The sequence below is a fragment of the Propithecus coquereli genome, unplaced genomic scaffold (assembly GCF_000956105.1).
Source record: "Propithecus coquereli isolate 6110/MARCELLA unplaced genomic scaffold, Pcoq_1.0 Scaffold81, whole genome shotgun sequence".
Lineage (NCBI taxonomy): Eukaryota > Metazoa > Chordata > Mammalia > Primates > Indriidae > Propithecus > Propithecus coquereli.
Genome location: NW_012154285.1, coordinates 3,922,560 through 3,939,951, shown reverse-complemented (window position 1 = coordinate 3,939,951; position 17,392 = coordinate 3,922,560). Strand labels below are relative to the sequence as shown.

At 59.3% G+C, this 17,392-nt stretch overlaps 2 protein-coding genes across 2 annotated transcripts in view; one reads left to right on the top strand and one right to left on the bottom strand.

Annotated features, from left to right (window-relative positions):
• The first annotated feature begins 1,389 nt into the window (after positions 1–1,389).
• On the top strand, positions 1,390–11,009 carry HIP1R (huntingtin interacting protein 1 related). Its single transcript, XM_012663546.1, has 25 exons — positions 1,390–2,359; positions 2,910–2,967; positions 3,062–3,137; positions 3,244–3,384; positions 3,537–3,598; positions 3,777–3,849; positions 3,937–4,120; positions 4,220–4,308; positions 4,400–4,516; positions 4,650–4,751; positions 4,955–5,149; positions 6,550–6,697; positions 6,783–6,869; positions 7,225–7,332; positions 7,480–7,616; positions 7,723–7,833; positions 8,028–8,086; positions 8,300–8,330; positions 8,410–8,472; positions 8,711–8,811; positions 8,953–9,058; positions 9,169–9,292; positions 9,375–9,436; positions 9,544–9,750; positions 9,870–11,009. The coding sequence occupies exons 1-25, from the start codon at positions 2,257–2,259 to the stop codon at positions 9,915–9,917; spliced, it is 2,592 nt and encodes an 863-aa protein (XP_012519000.1). The 5' UTR covers positions 1,390–2,256; the 3' UTR covers positions 9,918–11,009.
• A 1,874-nt stretch (positions 11,010–12,883) lies between these two features.
• The window catches only part of VPS37B (vacuolar protein sorting 37 homolog B (S. cerevisiae)), a 28,623-nt gene continuing 24,114 nt past the window's right edge, over positions 12,884–17,392 (bottom strand). The window contains exons 3-4 of the mRNA XM_012663428.1: positions 16,038–16,120; positions 12,884–15,133 (exon numbers count right to left, since the gene is read on the bottom strand). Coding sequence (XP_012518882.1) covers positions 14,642–15,133; positions 16,038–16,120 — 575 coding nt within the window. The 3' untranslated portion in view covers positions 12,884–14,641. The remainder of the gene's footprint in view (positions 15,134–16,037; positions 16,121–17,392) is intronic.

The following is a 17,392-nucleotide window of genomic DNA, read 5'->3' as shown; positions in this document are numbered from 1 at the left end:
CCTCCAAAGCACAGCAGAGGCCTCCCGGCCCCCAGGTCGCCAGGCCTCAGCAGCCATGTGCAGGGCGGAGGCTCGGCTGCCCTCCGGCCAGTGAGCGTCACTCTGGTGGCCCCAAGACAGGGAGGACGTGGGGTGTGGACATGGGTGTGAGCCGCCTCTTCGAGTCGGTTTGAGTCCTCGTACCCATTTTCTGTTCTAAAAAGCCTCTGGGTCACGTCAGACTTCCTCTCCTTGGAGTCCGGCAGCCGGACAGGAAATCTCAGAGGCCCCCGCCGGCTGAGGGTGATTGTTCTAGGTGGCAGCTTCAAACAACTTGCGGGTGACTCGGAGCTCTCTGTCGGAGGGCAAGTGGCAAATGCTTTTCTAAGGCGTTGGTGGTGTTTGGGAAGGCTCCCGAGTCCCCAGGCCTGGGCTCTGGCTGGGTGAGCCTGACTCATAGCCGGTTCCGAAGGATGAGAGGTCGGCTGGGAGCTGGGCCCTCTGCCTGAGGAAGGCCCACCCGGGACCCGGCATGGGAGCAGAGGACACATGACCGGAGGTGTGGCCCCAGGTGCCAGGCTCTGTGTCCTAGCAGAGACGCACTAAGCCTGAGCCCCTCACGGCACAGAGGCTACCAGCTGGGAGCCAGGTCCCCCGAGTCCCTGCCCTGTGCTGCCCCTGGCACAGGAGGAGGCCGGTGTGGGCAGGCGGCCGTCCCCACAGGGCAGTGGAGAAGACCCGCAGGCGTGCTCCCGCCCAGCAACACTGGTGTTTCCATGAAACACAAGGAAGGGCGCACCGGCAGGCCCGGGCGCCAGCACGTCTCGAGAACCCTGGCCCTGCACGGGTGGCAGGTGCAGGGGTCCCTGCCTCAAGGTCTGTAGCAGCAAAAAACAGAAACGTCCTAAACGCTCGTTGGTGGAGAACTGGCTACATCTCACTGCCAGCGTGTAGCAGGGACCGGAGGGCGACTGTTAAGAGAGATGCATCTGAGTCTGCTATAGCTGGGAAAGATCTAGAAACATTCTGCTGTGTGAAATAAAGCAGATCGCAGAACAGTATGTATATACGTATGTAAAACCCAAAGCAGGACTTTACATGGGTTTTAATTTTGCACAAGGAAAACGTACTTAGTATGACACTAGTAATTAGAAATTTATTTAAAGAGCCAAGGCAGCCTGGGCAACATAGCAAGACCCCATCTGTATAGAAAATAAATTAAAAATAAGTAGCAAGGCATGGTGGTGCCTGCCTGTAGTCCCAGCTACTCAGGCTGAGACTGGAGCCCAGGAACTCGAGGCTGCAGCGAGCTGTGACTGTACCTCTAGGCCACAGAGTGAGACCCTGTCTAAAAAAGAAAAAAAAAAAGGGTGAGAGACGGTGCTTTGCCTCGCCCTTCTCCCGGGTGCGCTCCTGTTACTGCAGAGGTTTGCAAACGGCCCTCCCGAGGCAAGGCAGGAGCAGGACCCAAGCTGGGGCTGTCCTGAGTGGGGCCGCCCTGGCCGCTCTCCCTCTGGCCTGCTGCCTGCTGTTATTCCTCTCTCTGTCTCAGAGAAGCTGCCAGCCAAGGCAGAGGCAGCCTCATGTTTGTCCTTTGTCCCTCCTACTTGGTAGTTCTGATACAAGGCCCAATTGTCAGGGGCAGGAGAGACTGGCCCTGGGTGCAAGTGAGGCTTCTGGGTCACTTGGGTTTGCAGAGCCATCCTGACCTCACTGCTGTGTGACTTTGGAGAAGCCCAGCCTTTTCCCGTGTCTGTGAAATGCGGCACTTGGGCTGCTCGGGCCTCAGCCTGCTTCCCTCTGTGCGACTCAGCAGGTTTGAGGCTCAGGGCACGAGCTGTCCACAGCCCTGTCATTTGGGCACCTCGTCCCAGCCCACCCCGGCAGTGGCCTCTGGAAACCCTTTCCCAGCTGAGCTGGAGCTCGTTTGCCCTCACCTTGCTCTCACCCTTGACCTGGCTCGCGGGAGCATCTGGTCACAGCCTGGGGCAGCCACCAGCTCGTGGGGCCCTGTCCTGGAGACCAGGAGCCCGCTGGTGTCTAAGAACTGCCTGGGAGCCCCCGTCTTTCCAGCCGGACGGGCTTTAGCGGCTGCCCAAGCTGTCGCCTCATCTTCGAGCTGCCCTGGCAGGGTGGCCATGTGCGTGGCACTAGCCCTGGCATGGAGTAGGCCGCCCAGGCCTGCGTCTCCGGCTCCCACAGGCTCGCGCCCTCTCTCTCCTGTCCCTCTTCTGCTCAGTTTTCCGGCAGCTCAACACAGCCATCGCCGTGTCCCAGATGTCCTCGGGCCAGTGCCGCCTGGCCCCACTCATCCAGGTCATCCAGGACTGCAGCCACCTGTACCACTACACGGTGAAGCTCCTGTTCAAGCTACACTCCTGTGAGTCGCCGGCCCGGGCTGCCTGCGCGGCTTGCACGGTCATTCGCTGTCACAAGGGAAAATGGAGAAATTATGAAGATACTTACTGATTTAAAAATAGCAGCATAATCTCATTACCCATTAACATAACATACATTTTATGAAAAACGACTGTTTTCCAAAACAGAAAAGATGCAGTGAGAAGAGTGGCGTAGACTCTCTGTGGACACCCGATCCCGAGTGTCTCCCACCTGAGTTTTGCAGGGTCTCGTCCCGCGACCACCCTTTGAGAACCACCGGCCTAGGGTGTGTGAGCTGTTTCAGTATCAGCCCAGGGGTTAGGCCTGACGTGGCCACAGCGCTGTCCTGTCCACGCGTGGCTCAGAAAATGGAGAGCCGAACCCTCCCCCAGGGATCTCATCCCCCCCTGTGGGGGTGGGGCAGAACTGGCCAGGTCCCCAGGGATCTCGAACCTGATGGCTTCTAGCGTGTGCAGGAACAAGGGAAGGGGAGGGGAGTCACGAAGCCGTGCACAGAGAGGCCCATTAAACTCGTGCGCCCCCTGCCCCAGGTCTCCCGGCAGACACCCTGCAAGGCCACAGGGACCGGTTCCACGAGCAGTTTCACAGGTACCAGCCCCAGGGGAGGGCAGGGCTGAGGCATGGCTGGGAAGAGGCTCTGTGGCTCCTCCATGACGTCCCCTCTGTCCTACTCTGCCCACAGCCTCAGAAACTTCTTCCGACGAGCCTCCGACATGCTCTACTTCAAGCGGCTCATCCAGATCCCCCGGCTGCCCGAGGTACCTGCGCCCTCCCCGCGGCTGCCCCTGCCCTCGGGGTCCTGGCTGGGCCCTGCACGGGATTCCTTGGAGGCGGCTAAGTGGCTCCCACCTGCTGCCCCTGCAGGGACCCCCCAACTTCCTACGGGCCTCCGCCCTAGCCGAGCACATCAAGCCTGTGGTGGTGATCCCAGAGGAGACCCCAGAGGACGAGGAGCCGGAGAACCTCATCGAGATCAGCACCGGGCCCCCGGCCGGGGAGCCAGTGGTGAGAGCCCCTGGCTTGCCTCCCGCATCCCCAGCAGGGCCTCCAGCTGCAGCACGAGGCCAAGGGGTGTCGGGATGACTAAGCCTCCCTTTGCCCCCCGTCTGGAGGGCACAGGTGAGTGGGGTGGGGGTCACCGTGCTTTGCTATGGCAGGTGGTGACTGACCTCTTTGATCAGACGTTTGGACCCCCCAATGGCTCCTTGAAGGACGACAGGTGAGGGCCTGGGGAGCTGCCTGGGCTGGGGGGCTGGAGACGGCCTCCCTGAGCTGTGCTCGGGACGCTTCTGTCTAGAAAGGCCACGGTGGGGAATGTGAGCTCCTGAGGTGCCCCAATCCCAAGTGGCCACCAAGTTCGATTTTTCTAGTTGACTGACCTTGAACTCTGTCCCCAGGGACCTCCAGATTGAGAACTTGAAGAGGGAGGTGGAGACGCTCCGCAGCGAGCTGGAGAAGATCAAGCTGGAGGTGAGGGGGGTAGAGGGAGGGCTGCACCCCGCGCAGGCTGGCAGGGCCCCACGCCTGCCCCACGCCGTGTCTCCCCCGCCCCCGCAGGCCCAGCGCTACATCTCGCAGCTGAAGGGCCAGGTGAACGCGCTGGAGGCCGAGCTGGAGGAGCAGCGGAAGCAGAAACAGAAGGCCCTGGTGGACAACGAGCAGCTCCGCCACGAGCTGGCCCAGCTGAGGGCCGCGCAGCTGGAGGGCGAGCGGAGCCAGAGCCTGCGCGAGGAGGCCGAGAGTGCGTGGGATGAGGGTCGAGGGCACCTGTCCCCCTGTGCGTGGGGGTGACCACAGCCCCTGCCAGCCCTGCCCTGAGCGTCACACCTCTTGCCCGCAGGGAAGGCCAGCGCCACGGAGGCGCGCTACAACAGGCTGAAGGAGAAGCACAGCGAGCTCATCAGCATGCACGCGGAGCTGCTCCGGAAGGTGGGCCCGCGCGGGGCAGGGTGGCTCCGGTCCCAGGCAGAGCCAGCTGGGGACAGTGGCAGAGTATGGAGCCTGTTCCCTGCTCTTGCAGAACGCAGACACAGCCAAGCAGCTGACGGTGACGCAGCAGAGCCAGGAGGAGGTGGCACGGGTGAAGGAGCAGCTGGCCTTCCAGATGGAGCAGGTGAAGCGGGAGTCCGAGCTCAAGGTACGTCTTGTCTGTGTGTACGTGGGTGTGTGTGTGTGTGTGTGTGTGTGTGTGCGTGCGTGCAGGAGCATGCACATGGCTCGGCCCCAAGTAGCCCAGCCCGCTGCCCCAGTGACACGCTGTCCTGTCCCAGTTGGAGGAGCAGAGCGACCAACTGGAGAAGCTCAAGAGGGAGCTGGAGACCAAGGCCGGGGAGCTGGCCCGCGTGCACGAGGTCCTGAGCCACACAGAGCAGGTGCTGCTGGCTGCCGGGGGCTGGGGGGGGTGTCCTGGGAGCAGGTGGGGCAGTCAGGTCCTCTATGAATGGGCCACGCCTAGATGCCACTGGGTTTAGGGGGCCCTCAGGAAGAAGCTCCAAGTCCAATGAGGGGTAGTCAGTTACCCCACCCCTGGTCTGGAAATAAGGGGGGGCCCTGCTCATGTGCTCCCCGTCCGCAGAGCGGGTCGGAGCTGAGCTCGAGGCTGGAGGTGCTGCGCGCAGAGAAGGACACGCTGAGTGGGGCCGTGCAGCAGCGGGAGGCCGATCTGCTGGCAGCCCAGAGCCTGGTGCGTGAGAAGGAGGTGGCGCTGAGCCAGGAGCAGCAGCGCGGCTCCCGGGAGCGGGGCGAGCTACAGGCGCGGCTGGCAGAGAAGGTACGGGACCCGCCCCCCGCTCCCCCGTCACTGCCGTGCTCATAGGCCGCAGCCCTCAAGTTCAGCCTGGGCCCTTGTGCTTAGAGTGGTCAGGGGCCAGGCATCCCTCTTGTGCTGCCAGAACATTCTCAGCACTCAGAACAGAAACTCCTGACCCAGGAACCAGTTAGTCCCATCCTGGCAACCCCCAGTCTTTCTATCTCTGTGGATTTGCCTGTTCTAGATATTTTGTGTACATGCGGTCACACAACATGTGGCCTTTGTGACTGACTGGTTTCACTTAGCATCATGTGTTCAAGGTTCGTCTGTGGTGTATGTCAGTACTCCTTTTTCATGGCCGAGTAACGTTTCAGTATCCGGGTAGATCACATTTGGTTTATGTGTCATCAGCTGACAGACACTGAGGTGGTTTCCATGTTTTGGCTGCTGTGAGCGTTTGTGTGCAGGTTTCTGTGTGGACAAAGGCTTTCATTTTTTTTTTTTTAAGACTAGTCAAGTGCAGTGGGGAGAAAGCAGTAGAACAAGGAGTTCAATCTGTAACTGTGAACAATCAAGTGAGAGAACTCGCCACCTTCGGACCAGCCCTTTCATTTCTCCAGTAGATACCTAGCACATGTGGGTCACGTGGTAGCTATACATTCAACATTTTGAGGAACTGCCAGGCTTTTTTCCAAAGTAGCTACACCATTTTACATTCCCACCAGCAACGCATGAGAGTTCCAATTTATCTACATCCTTGCAAACACTTAGTATTGTCTGCCTTTATTGTAGCCATCCCAGTGGGTGTGAAGGGGTTTCTCTTGTGGGTTTGTTTTTTGAGACAGTTTTGCTCTGTTGCCCAGCCTAGAGTGCCGTGGCATCAGTCCAGCTCACAGCAACCTCAAGCCATCCTGCTGCCTCGGCCTCCCGAGTAGCTGGGACTACAGGCATGCGCCACCATGCCCGGCTAATTTTTTCTGTATATTTTTAGTTGTCCAGCTAATTTCTATTTTTAGTGGAGACGACGTCTCACTCTTGCTCAGGCTGGTCTGGAACTCCTGATGTTGAGTGATCCTCCCAGAGTGCTAGGATTACAGGCGTGAGCCACCATGGCCGGCCTCTCTTGCGGTGTTGATTTGCATTTCCCTAAGGGCTAATGCTGTATGCCCTTTCACGTGCTCACTGGCCAGTGGTGCATCTCTGGAAAAATGTCTGTTTAGATCACAGGGTTATCTTTTTCTTACTGAGCTGGTCACCCCTCTCTTGAGCGGGAACAGCTCGTGCCTTGGGGGGATGGAGTGGGACCCCCTCTTTGGAAGTCTCCACCCACTCCAGGTGAGGGCAGCTCCTCCACCGTAAGGGTCTCAGCTGGGCCCAGGTGGGGGTGTGTTCTCTGAGCCAGCTCTCCCCACTCCCGCCAGGAGTTGCAGGAGCAGGGGCTGCGGCAGCAGCTGCTGGACGAGCAGTTTGCGGTGCTCAGGGGCGCTGCTGCGGAGGCCGAGGCCATCCTGCAGGACGCCGTGAGCAGGCTGGACGATCCTCTGCACCTGCGCTGCACCAGCTCTCCAGGTGCGAACGGGGGCCCGCGCCTCCTTCCCGTCCCCAACACTCAGAGGCAGGTGGCAGGGGCCTCAGGTTCTCCCTGTGCTTGCAGACTACCTGGTGAGCAGGGCCCAGGCTGCCTTGGACTCCGTGAGCGCCCTGGAGGAGGGCCACGCCCAGTACCTCCCCTCCTTGGCAGGTGAGTGCGGGGGAGCCGGGCAGGAGGCCGGTGGGCTGGGGCCTGGGGCCAGCCATCATGGCCTGTTCCTGCCTTTGGCGGAGGTTTTCTGGACACCAGGAACCTCTTCAGGCAGCTCAGCAGAGGCTCCTCCCTCCCACCAGGAGCCCAGCCTGCCCTGTGGGCCAACAGGCAGGGGCGGCACAGAACCAGGCTTGGTTCCTGCGGCCTTGGGGCTGCTTGACCTTAGGCCGCCCCATCTCACCAAGCCCTCCTTTCCTCGTCCTTGTCTGGGGTTTGCTGGGAGGATGAGACAGGGCAGCCTGCTGGTGATGAGGGCCCTGCGCTAGCCTCTCATGGCTGTCTTCCTGCACAGATGCCTCCACCCTGGTGGCAGCCCTGACCCGGTTTTCCCACCTGGCTGCGGACACCATCGTCAATGGCAGTGCCACCTCCCACCTGGCCCCCACGGACCCTGCTGACCGTAAGTGGGTCATGGGCGGCAGGGCAGCCACCTCACCGGCTTGTCTCCCATGGGGTCTTCATGGCAGCCTGGGGAGGGGGCCTGCAGATGCGTCCATGCGTCAGGGCCTGTGTGCAGCAACATCACGGGGGCTTTCTTCCTCCTCAGGCCTGATCGACACCTGCAGGGAGTGTGGGGCCCGGGCCCTGGAGCTCGTGGGGCAGCTGCAGGACCAGCAGGCTCTGCGGCGGGCACAGCCTGGCCTGGTGCGGATCCCCCTGCAGGGCATCCTTCAGCTGGGCCAGGTGAGGCGCAAGACCACAGGAAGCTGGGCAGGAACCACACCCCACCCAGAGCCCTGTGGGCTTGGAGGGATCCAGCCCACCCAAGTCAGACTCCTGCCTTCCCCAGGAGCTAAAGCCCAAGAGCCTGGATGTGCGGCAGGAGGAGCTGGGGGCCATGGTGGACAAGGAGATGGCAGCCACGTCTGCGGCCATTGAAGATGCTGTGCGAAGGATCGAGGTAAGGTTGGTGCGTGGGGACACCTCAGTTCCCGCAGAGCCTTGGGGGCTGCAGGCAGGGGACAGAAAGCATTTTCCAGGGCCCCTGAGGTCAGAGCTGGGAGGGTAGGAGGTAGCCGTGGCTTTCCTGCCCTGAACCCCAGGACCACAGGCTGGGGGGCCCTCCCCCACTCACCGCTTTGTCGTTGGGTGTAGGACATGATGAACCAGGCCCGCCACGCCAGCTCGGGCGTGAAGCTGGAAGTGAATGAGAGGTGAGCCCTCTTCTGCTCTCGGGCCCAGAATAGGGTGGTGGGTTCCCCACGGCCCTCCCTGGTCCAGGGTGTTCTGTCCCCTGACTGCATAGCACGCCGCAGAGGAAGGCCTGGGAGTGAGCAGACATGTTCCTCACGTGTGGGGGCCCTGCTGTGGTGTCACAGGGGCCGTGCCTCAGAGGAACAGCTGGTCTCGCCCTTCTCTCCCCACAGGATCCTCAACTCCTGCACAGACCTCATGAAGGTGAGTGGGTGGCTGTGGCCCCGGGGCGGGCTCTACCTGGAGGGCTGCCGGAGAGTCACGCGCATTTTGGTCTTGGCAGGCGATCCGGCTGCTGGTGATGACGTCCACCAGCCTGCAGAAGGAAATCGTGGAGAGCGGCAGGGTGAGCTGTGCGGGCTGTGGTCTGGCAGCACCTCCCCAGGCAGGCCACAGAGCTGAGCCAGCAAGGGACACATTCCTGAAAGGGGCACGAGGGCCCTAAGTGTGCAGCTGATGAGATACCCCCATCCCCTAACACAGGGATGTGCCCTGGGGCTGAGGTGAGGGGAGAAGGGCCTGCCAGGGACCCCTTTTCCTCCTGTGATGTCCTTGACTGGCCTATCCTGCCCTGTCTCCACTAGGGGGCAGCCACGCAGCAGGAATTTTACGCCAAGAACTCGCGCTGGACTGAAGGCCTCATCTCAGCCTCCAAGGCAGTGGGCTGGGGAGCCACACAGCTGGTGTATGTCGCCCTGGGTTGGGGGGGTAGGGGTCTGCTTCCTGCCAATGGGGGGAGCAGCAGGGATGTGGTGCTAAGTGTCAGGGAGTGGCCCCACTGCCCTTGGGGTCAGAGACCCTGCCCCTGACCGGCCTCACCCCCCAGGGAGTCAGCTGACAGAGTGGTGCTTCACACGGGCAAGTACAAAGAGCTCATTGTCTGCTCCCATGAGATCGCGGCCAGCACTGCCCAGCTGGTGGCAGCCTCCAAGGTAAGGCTGTGCACTGGCATCTGCCGACTCAGGCTCCACGCTTGGCCCGGGGGTCCCTAACTGCTGGCTGTAGCTCACAAGCCTGGGGCCTACCCTGACAACCCCCCCAGGTAAAGGCCGACAAGCACAGCCCCCACCTGAGCCGCCTGCAGGAATGCTCCCGCACCGTCAACGAGAGGGCAGCCGGCGTGGTGGCCTCCACCAAGTCAGGCCAGGAGCAGATTGAAGATAGAGGTGAGCGTCTGAGGGCACTGCCAGCTCCCAGGGATGGGTGGGAGTGGTGCCCAGACACTTACCCCGTGCCCTCTGGCCACAGACACCATGGACTTCTCTGGCCTGTCCCTCATCAAGCTTAAGAAGCAGGAGATGGAGACTCAGGTAGGTGCCCATGGCTATGGAGCTCGTCCCTGTTAGGCTGAACCCCGGGTGGTGGTGGTGTCCTCCCTGGGGAGGTGGGCTGTGCTGACGGGCCGTGTGGGCTGCAGGTGCGTGTCCTAGAGCTAGAGATGACACTGGAGGCCGAGCGCATGCGGCTTGGGGAGCTGCGGAAGCGGCACTACGCGCTGGCCGGGGCAGGGGCAACACCCAGTGAGGAGGAGCCAGGCCGGCCCAGCGCCGCCCCTCGAAGTATGACCACCAAGAAGCCACCCTTGGCCCAGAAGCCCAGCGTCGTCCCCAGACAGGAACACCAGGTGCCGGGCATCACCACTGGGGGCTGGGGGGGGGAGGGGCACGTCATGGGGTGCTGGCCCAGGCTGTGCCTCATGCCCCTGGCCACATCCACTGAGCCACCTACCTTTGACCCCTGCAGCTCGACAAAAAGGACGGTGTCTACCCGGCTCAACTCGTGAACTACTAGGCCCCCCAGGGGTCTGGCAGGGCAGCTGGTGGACAGGCCTGGGCCTCCAGTGGCCGAGGGGCCTCACCCCCTGCACCTGGTGGCCAAGCCCCCAGCCTGGGTCAGTGTCCTCAAGGTCCCTGGCCCTCACTGAGCCCGGGTCATGCAGATGGTTCTTCTGGATTCGAGTCTATTTATCTGCAGAAGGAGCCTGGGAGAGCACCTGGGACCCAGGAGGCCTGAGCCACAACTCTTCAGGAAATATATGGAACATTTTTAATATTCTGAGTTAGAGCTTTTCTTCTAAGTTGATAGCACACTGGGAAACAGGGCTACTGGAGGGGCCCCCTGCCTTCTGGACTTGCTGAGACCTCCTGTCTGCCACCTTCTGTGGGGCCCTGATTCCACATAGGCCCTCAGGCCATGTGGTCTCAGCAGATGAGGCTCTGGGATGGGCTGGAGGGGTGCTGCCCGCTTCTTGGGGCAACCCTAGAGCATCCCTCCTGCAAGCCCCCCCAGAAGGAGGTCGGAAGTGGCTGCTGTCTGGGGAGCAAGGCAGGGAGGTGGCAGGAACCCCGAGCCTGCAGGCAGCCCAGCCTTCCCTCCTGGGGTTTCCACTTCTGGCTGGAATCTGCAGCCACCCTCTGTTTCCTGTTTTCCCTTCCCCTGGCCTGGCTGGCCCTGCCCTGCATTCTCCAGCTCAGCCAGAAAAAGCCCAGAAACCCATCAGGGTGGTCTGGGGCTGGGGAACGCTGGCCTGCCTTTGTTTGCCGCTGTCCAACTTGAACGAATGTGTTCCCTGAGCCGAAGGGAGTGGCTGCAGGGGTGGGGACCAGGCTGGGAGGGCAGAGCCAGCACTAGGCTGGACCAGCACCCTGCCCTCCCACTTGGCCCTGTGCATACTGGGCACAGTTTGGGAGGGGCAGAGCTGCTTCGTTAGTACTTCCTCGTGTTGAAGTGTTCCGTTGGCAATAAAATGCACTTTGACTGTTGTCACCAATGCCCCAGAGTGAGGGGCTGCACCTGGCTCATTTCTCCAGGGGTACGTGCTGGTCACCTCACCAGGCTCTGTCCAGGTACTGGGTAGGGGACCCTGTAATTTCTGCAGGTAACACTAGAGCCCTTGGGACCAGAGAACCTCGCTAGTGCTGCTAATGGTTCTGCCAAGTGCCCACCCCCCATCTCTGGGCAATTTACAGGCCACAGGGCTCTCCTTTCACACAGGTGGCCCGGAGTTGGCCACCCGCCCCAGGCTATCTCCATTCCCAAGACAAGAACCTCAGGGCCCCCACGGGTTGTTGACCCCTCGGCGTGTCTGAGACCACACATTTGTTGACAATTCCTAAGCTTCCTAGGGACCCTGACTCCAGCTGGTCTGGCCTCAACCCTCATGGCCACACACAGCCTTTCTATGAGAGGACTTGCAGAGTGTCCAGGTCCCAGTGCGCAGCTGGCCCTGCAGCACCCACTTCCCCAGGAGCGTATGCCAAAGGGAAGGCTGGGGCAGCCCTGCCTTGTTGTCCCCAGGTCACCAGCATTGATGGAACAAAAGGACGGTGCAAATCAGGGGTGAAACTCACCTTGGATGGCTCCAGAGCAGGTGGCTCCTGCACACCCAGGCACTTGTGCTGGGCAGATGGGACCCTGTGCGTGGAAGTGCTTCACAAACTGTGGTCACTGTAACATAAGGGCTGGCGGGACGGAGCCTGTGCCTCATTCCCGTACGTAAGGCTCAACAGCCGCAGAGAACACTAAAGCAAATGATTCTCTTTGCTAAATATAAACCAGCGCAAGCTGGCATGAGCTGACTCTACTTAAAATGATCCGAGGAAACTTGAGTTGGCATTTTTAAGTCCTCAACGATCAGACCTTACACTGGAGACTCCACCTCAGGAGTGTTGGGCTAGAAATCTGAAGCCTTGTATGGCCTTGGCACCCCCACCTGCTACTCACCCTGGAATTGGTCACTGCCCCTCCCTGGTACCTTTGCTCACAGAGGGGAGGATCTAACAAGCGGAGCTGATGAGAAACCACAGCACTCACTGTGCAGCCCAGCATCCTCACTGGAGGTGGACGATGGATTCAGCTATAAGCTTCCTAGCAGCCACTGGAAAAAGAGAAAATATGGGACACACTTTTATAAAAAAGGCAGACTAATTTCTCAGGAAAAGCGTCCCTCTTCCTAACAGGAAAACCATAAATTTTTCCTGCACAGCCTCATGACACAATGATGTGCCAGGAATGGCAGCCTATTTAGAGAGCAATGGGTAAGCTTGCACCCACCTTGGTGTTCCCAGAGTCCTTGGCGCAGGCATTGTGGCCCAGATAAACAGCTCGTCCGGGGTGGTGGGCACATGAGGGCACAGGCGCACAGCTCATTCCAGGCGGTGGGCACACGAGGGCACAGTGTGGAGCTCTGCACAGGAGGCAGGGCTGGAAGGGGACCCCTCCCAGCCTTGAGGGAAGCAGCACCCCTCTGGGCCTTGCTCTGGGCAGGGGCCACTGTGTCCCCTTAAAACACCTGCCAGCAAGTCCCCAAAGCAAGATGTCAGAACCACTGAAATTTTCCCATTTGAAACAAGCAGAGGTCCTAACTAGGGTCTCCATCGGTGGCACAGCACATGGCAGTGACCCGTGTACAGAGGCCAAAAACAGCCCAAGCCCTGACACTGCAGCTTCGGCCCTGCAGACACGGGTTTCTAATACACACAGGAGGATGTGCTTCTTTCTGCCCGTCATGGGTGTTTATGAACAGACTCTCTTGTAAGAATCCAAGAGAACAGAAGACCCTGTTGTTAGCATCAGGGACCCTGGACAGGCAGAGCCTTCAGTCTTCAGAGGCTTTTGTTTTTAACTTCAACAACGGTCACCTTCCCCCCTGGAACTCTGATCAATGACTTTTAGAACCAAACACATCATGAACATCCACAACCCCAGGTAAATAAGTGGCAGGACTATTATTAATAATTCTCTATTTATTAAAAAGGGTCCTATAGCTTTACAACCACAGTGCCAGACGTGGCCCTGGACAGCGACAGCAGGCCCAGCCTGGCGGCCCGCACAACATCAACACCGAGCTTGCGTCTGGCCGTGGCCCCTGCCGGGCTGCAGGCATCCCCAGCGGCAGGCCGGCAGCAGAGGTATTGGAGGTGGGTGGCACCACTCGCTCGAGATTCACAGAACATGGCAAGCCCACCTGATTGGTGTGGCAGTGAATCATCCTTTGCGGCTCCGTTTTCTTTAAAAAAACAGTTACAAGAGAGTTCAAGTCCGGAAGCAGGAGTATACAGTAATTGAGGACAAAAGTTGGCGGCGTAGACCATGGGCCACTGGGACAGACCCTGTTTCAGCTCTGCCTTATTTCTGTCACCCTGGGTGACAGCTGAGGGTATGGCCAGAAGTTCCACCAATGAGCACACAGGGTTTTGTCAACAGGTGTGTGGTGCTGCTTCCCCCAGCTGGGACCTGGGATTCAGCACACGTGGCACACAGAGAGATCCCAGAAGGAAAGGAAGAGGCGGTGCAGGTTGCCAGAGTGTACCCTCCACCCCTCAATCCCAGGGGGTGGGCTTTCTCCGAACCCTCCTGGCGCCCCCGCCTGACACCTGCAGCACCGCTGCACCCTGGGCCAGTCGCCCGAGGCCCAGCCACCAGCCGGCCAGAGGAAGAGAACATTGGCTAAGAGAATCCTGGTTTGAAGTGGCCAGACCTTTCTTCCACCTGCATCGAAACAATGAACTCGAACAAGCCCTTCTGAGAATGCAGAGCACCGGCGGGGGGGGGCTCTGCCCAGCCCCTTGCAGGCATCTGAGGCCTGGCACCTGGTGAAGCTAAGGCACAGCAGGGCACCCGCAGGTGTGACCGTGCATTGCCTGCGAGAAAGGAAGTTGCATTCATGTCATCTGCATTTCAATCTGCTCAAAACGATGTTTTTTTTTATAAAATTTCCCTGAATGGTCTTGGGAGTGTCAAAAGAGTTTTCTTTCCGAATATAAAACAGGAATATTACACAGGTAGTAAAAATATCGGGGGAGTGTTTCTTCATAGAAACCCTCGGGCCGGCTCTAGGTGGGAGGGGAGGGGCTGGCGACGGTTTGCTGTGCGAAATCCAGCTCCTGCGGTCTCCTCGCACCCAGGGCCGCAGCTCCCCAGCCCTGGGCCAAGTGCAAACTTTGCTCGTGGCTTTGCGGCATGAGAAGCAGCCAAGTAGGGGATGGGGGTGACTGTGACGACCTACCCCAAACAGATTCCAGGAGCGCAACGCAGCTGCACTTCGTGGCCCAGCCACCGGCACCCTTTCTGGGCGGCCAACAGTGCCGACCCTGACCAGGGCTGCAGTAGCCAGTGGGCCAAGATACACAGAACTGTCTTTTGAACATAAAACACATCGTTAACCATGCTCATTAAATAAAGCTGCGATGGGAGGACCGTAATTCTAAGTGGGAATGGGAGAGGCTTTGTTTCTTCCCAAGCGCATGAGTCCATCAACACTGCGATACTCAGAAATCATACCAAGAATGCAAACCAACAAAACGCACGGGACGCTGGGCTGTGACCCGGCACACACAATGGCCTCAAGTGTACAAAACCTGGGCTTCTACTTCTACTTCCCCACGGACCTACAGTTCTAAAATCAGATGGACACACTGGCCCAGGGCACAGAGCCCTCAGCGCAGACGTGGCATGATGGGCGGAGGGCGTCTCCCAGGAAGGACGGGGCGCCGGCGCTCACGGGAGGATGACGCTCACTGGAGGATGAAGCCCGGCTGGTGTGGAGGCAGCCGGGGTGGGGGTCTCTGGGGCAGAGCTGGCGGGTACGGCGACACAAACTGCGCAGAGAATCCTTGCTGGGGCGGGAGGCCCACTCGGGGGGGCAGGGGCGGACACTGTAATCCCGGGTAGGGCACGGCCTGTCCTGAGCCCATGGCGGCGGTAAATGGGGTGGCTAAGCGTCCTGCAGGCACCGGGGGCGGTGGCGGGGGGATGCGCCGAGGCACGACGGAGGGAGGCCCGCTGGCCTCCAGGGTGGGGTAAGGCAGAGGGGCAGCAGACGCCGGCTCGGGCACCCTGGGCGGCAGCGGGGCTGGGGCCTGCGGGAGTCTCTGCCCCTTCAGCACCATCTCCTGGAGCTTCTCGATTTTTACTCTTCGCATGTGGGCCAGTTTGCGTTTGCTCTGATAGACATCAATGAAGGAGTCCAGAGGAAGCTCTCCATCCAGAAACTTCTCTGCCATGTTCTGAAAGAGGCAGGAGAAGCCTGGGTATGGGGACAGTCTAGCTCCCTTCACGGTCCAGGGCACAGGCAGAAGCAACATCCCAGCTTCCTCCCAATACCCCCTTTCTTGGTATCCACCCCAAGCTGTCCACACTTGCGCCACTCACTCCAGAGCCTGGAGGTCGTGGACTCAGGCTGACGGCAGGAGCCACCACCAGGCAGAGCCAGTGGGAGGAGAAGGAGGCAGTCCTACTGTACACCCCACCCTCCTAACCGCCAGCGTGGACGGGCAGCAGGCCTGGGGTAGCCGGGCTGAGATGAAGGGGCCCTTGGCAGCCATGACCTCTGGGTCCCCTGGCCCTCTCGTTAAGCCAGCAGGAAGCCAACACCTCTCTGCTTCCTCCTGGCAGCACCCTGACAGACTCGTCCCGATGGGTCAGTAGAACAGAAACTCGCCTGTGTCTGTCAGGACCCCCCCAAGGCCTAATGGTTAATCAGATCAACACAGCCTAATCTCGGCAGCACCCTGCCGGCCCTGACTTGCTACAACTGCACATTCGACCTTGACTCGTTTCCTCATCACCTGCAAGGCTCAAGCCTCGAGTACTCAGCTGGCCGTGCCTGAAAGGCTTTGCAGCCACCACATGACTCACAAGCATAGCATACAGTAACTCTGCCGCTGGCACTCAGGGGTCGGTGCTGATTCGCAGTGCCACATGCACGTGCCCTGCTGCTCCCTCCACCCCTGCCGGGCACTTTCCCCAGTCCGCAGGCCGGGCTGCCCACTAACACGCAGCCTGCATGCCTGGGAGGCACCGCCTCCTGGCCATGGAGGTGTGGCACTCACTGTCCCTGGAGGAAATCACCCAAGACCCAGGAAACCATGCCCCGGGGCACTTCCGCCAAGGCTGGATGGCTTTATTTACCTCAGTGTCTTCCTCAATCTTGGCCCCTTCTGCTTGAAGAAGTGCTAACAGGGTCTCCAAGGAAGCACTGCTAGATTGTTTATCTGGAAGAAGAGAGAGGCGTGACGTGGTGAGGGGCATCTAGACAGCCCCTGCAGATGACACCCACCCCGACACCTTCCCATTTCTGTCAGAAAGAGTCATTTCAACTGGAAGGGCAACAGGACAGTCACATCTACTGACAGCTGGAAGTAAAGGCCTTAAAATCCACAAGAGGGATGGCTGCACAGAACAAACGCCCGGGTGCCAGCAGCCCACGTCAGCACCCAGTGTCACCATCTGCCCTGCACAGCGGGCTGTTTGTGAACATGTGATGGTAACACAGCAACCTGTATTTCCTTTACACGTCTGAGTAATGACTCACACCAAGTGCACACATGCGAAGTGCATGCCTCAGGCATTCACAGGTGTAACCCCCAGCCCCGCCACCGGATCTCACGCGAAGCCTGCCCACGGGGCTCCCCCACGCCCACCCCCCACAGGAGTGCTGCTGGCGGTGAACTTGGCACTGGCGGAATCAGACGGCGCGTGCCCTGTGCTGGCTGCTCCCGCTCCACCACGTCTCTGCGGTCCCGTTCTAGCACGCACTGAAAACTCATCAATTCGTTTCTTTTCAGTGCTTCGTAGTATTCCATTGTGTAGATGTAATTCATATACTTATCATTCTGTACATGGACAGTTAGATCGTTTCCAAATCAGGTAACAACAAATGCTCCTGCACCTATCTTCTGACAGGAGCAGAACTGCTGAATCACAGAGCGGCCATATCTTACTTTCGTAGGCGCTGCCCAGCAGCCAGCCCTGCCAAGGTGGCTGCGCCAGTTTACACCCTGCCAGCAACCGTGAGCTGCACGCCCTCACCAGCGCGTTGCCAGTCTTTTCCCTGTCCTTCATTATGGCTGGGCGTGTCACGGGAAATTTTTACTGACGTTATAGAGATATTGAGGGGATAATAGCAAACGATATCAGACATCACTGTCAACCTCACTGAAGGGAATGGTTTTTAACCCAACTTGTCTTTAATCTTAAGTCCCTTTGACAGACATCAGAAGCACTCAGGACTCTGAATGATATTCCTTTGTCTCCTCTTAACAGCTGCAAATTAAAATGTGACATTAAAATAAAGTGTCTCAGTGATGTACATTTTTCACCATTAACTCTGAGGGTCAAATGCAGCATCAAGCAGTTGTTGAATATCATAATTCAGAAAAATGCCTTTTATCTATACTGTTGAGAGAAGGCTTTAGAGGTCCTGAATTTAAAAAGTGGTTAAGTCTCTTTTCTAAACTGGTAACTTCCAACCTTCCTCCCCCACC

What these genes read in the sequence shown, in the direction of transcription:
- HIP1R (XM_012663546.1), top strand. Translation starts at nt 2,257, where the DNA reads ATGTCCTCGGGCCAGTGCCGCCTGGCCCCACTCATCCAGGTCATCCAG. An exon ending in CCCCGGCCGGGGAGCCAGTG is followed by an intron (nt 3,385 to 3,536) that starts GTGAGAGCCCCT and finishes TTGCTATGGCAG; the next exon opens with GTGGTGACTGACCTCTTTGA. An exon ending in ATGCTGTGCGAAGGATCGAG is followed by an intron (nt 7,834 to 8,027) that starts GTAAGGTTGGTG and finishes CGTTGGGTGTAG; the next exon opens with GACATGATGAACCAGGCCCG.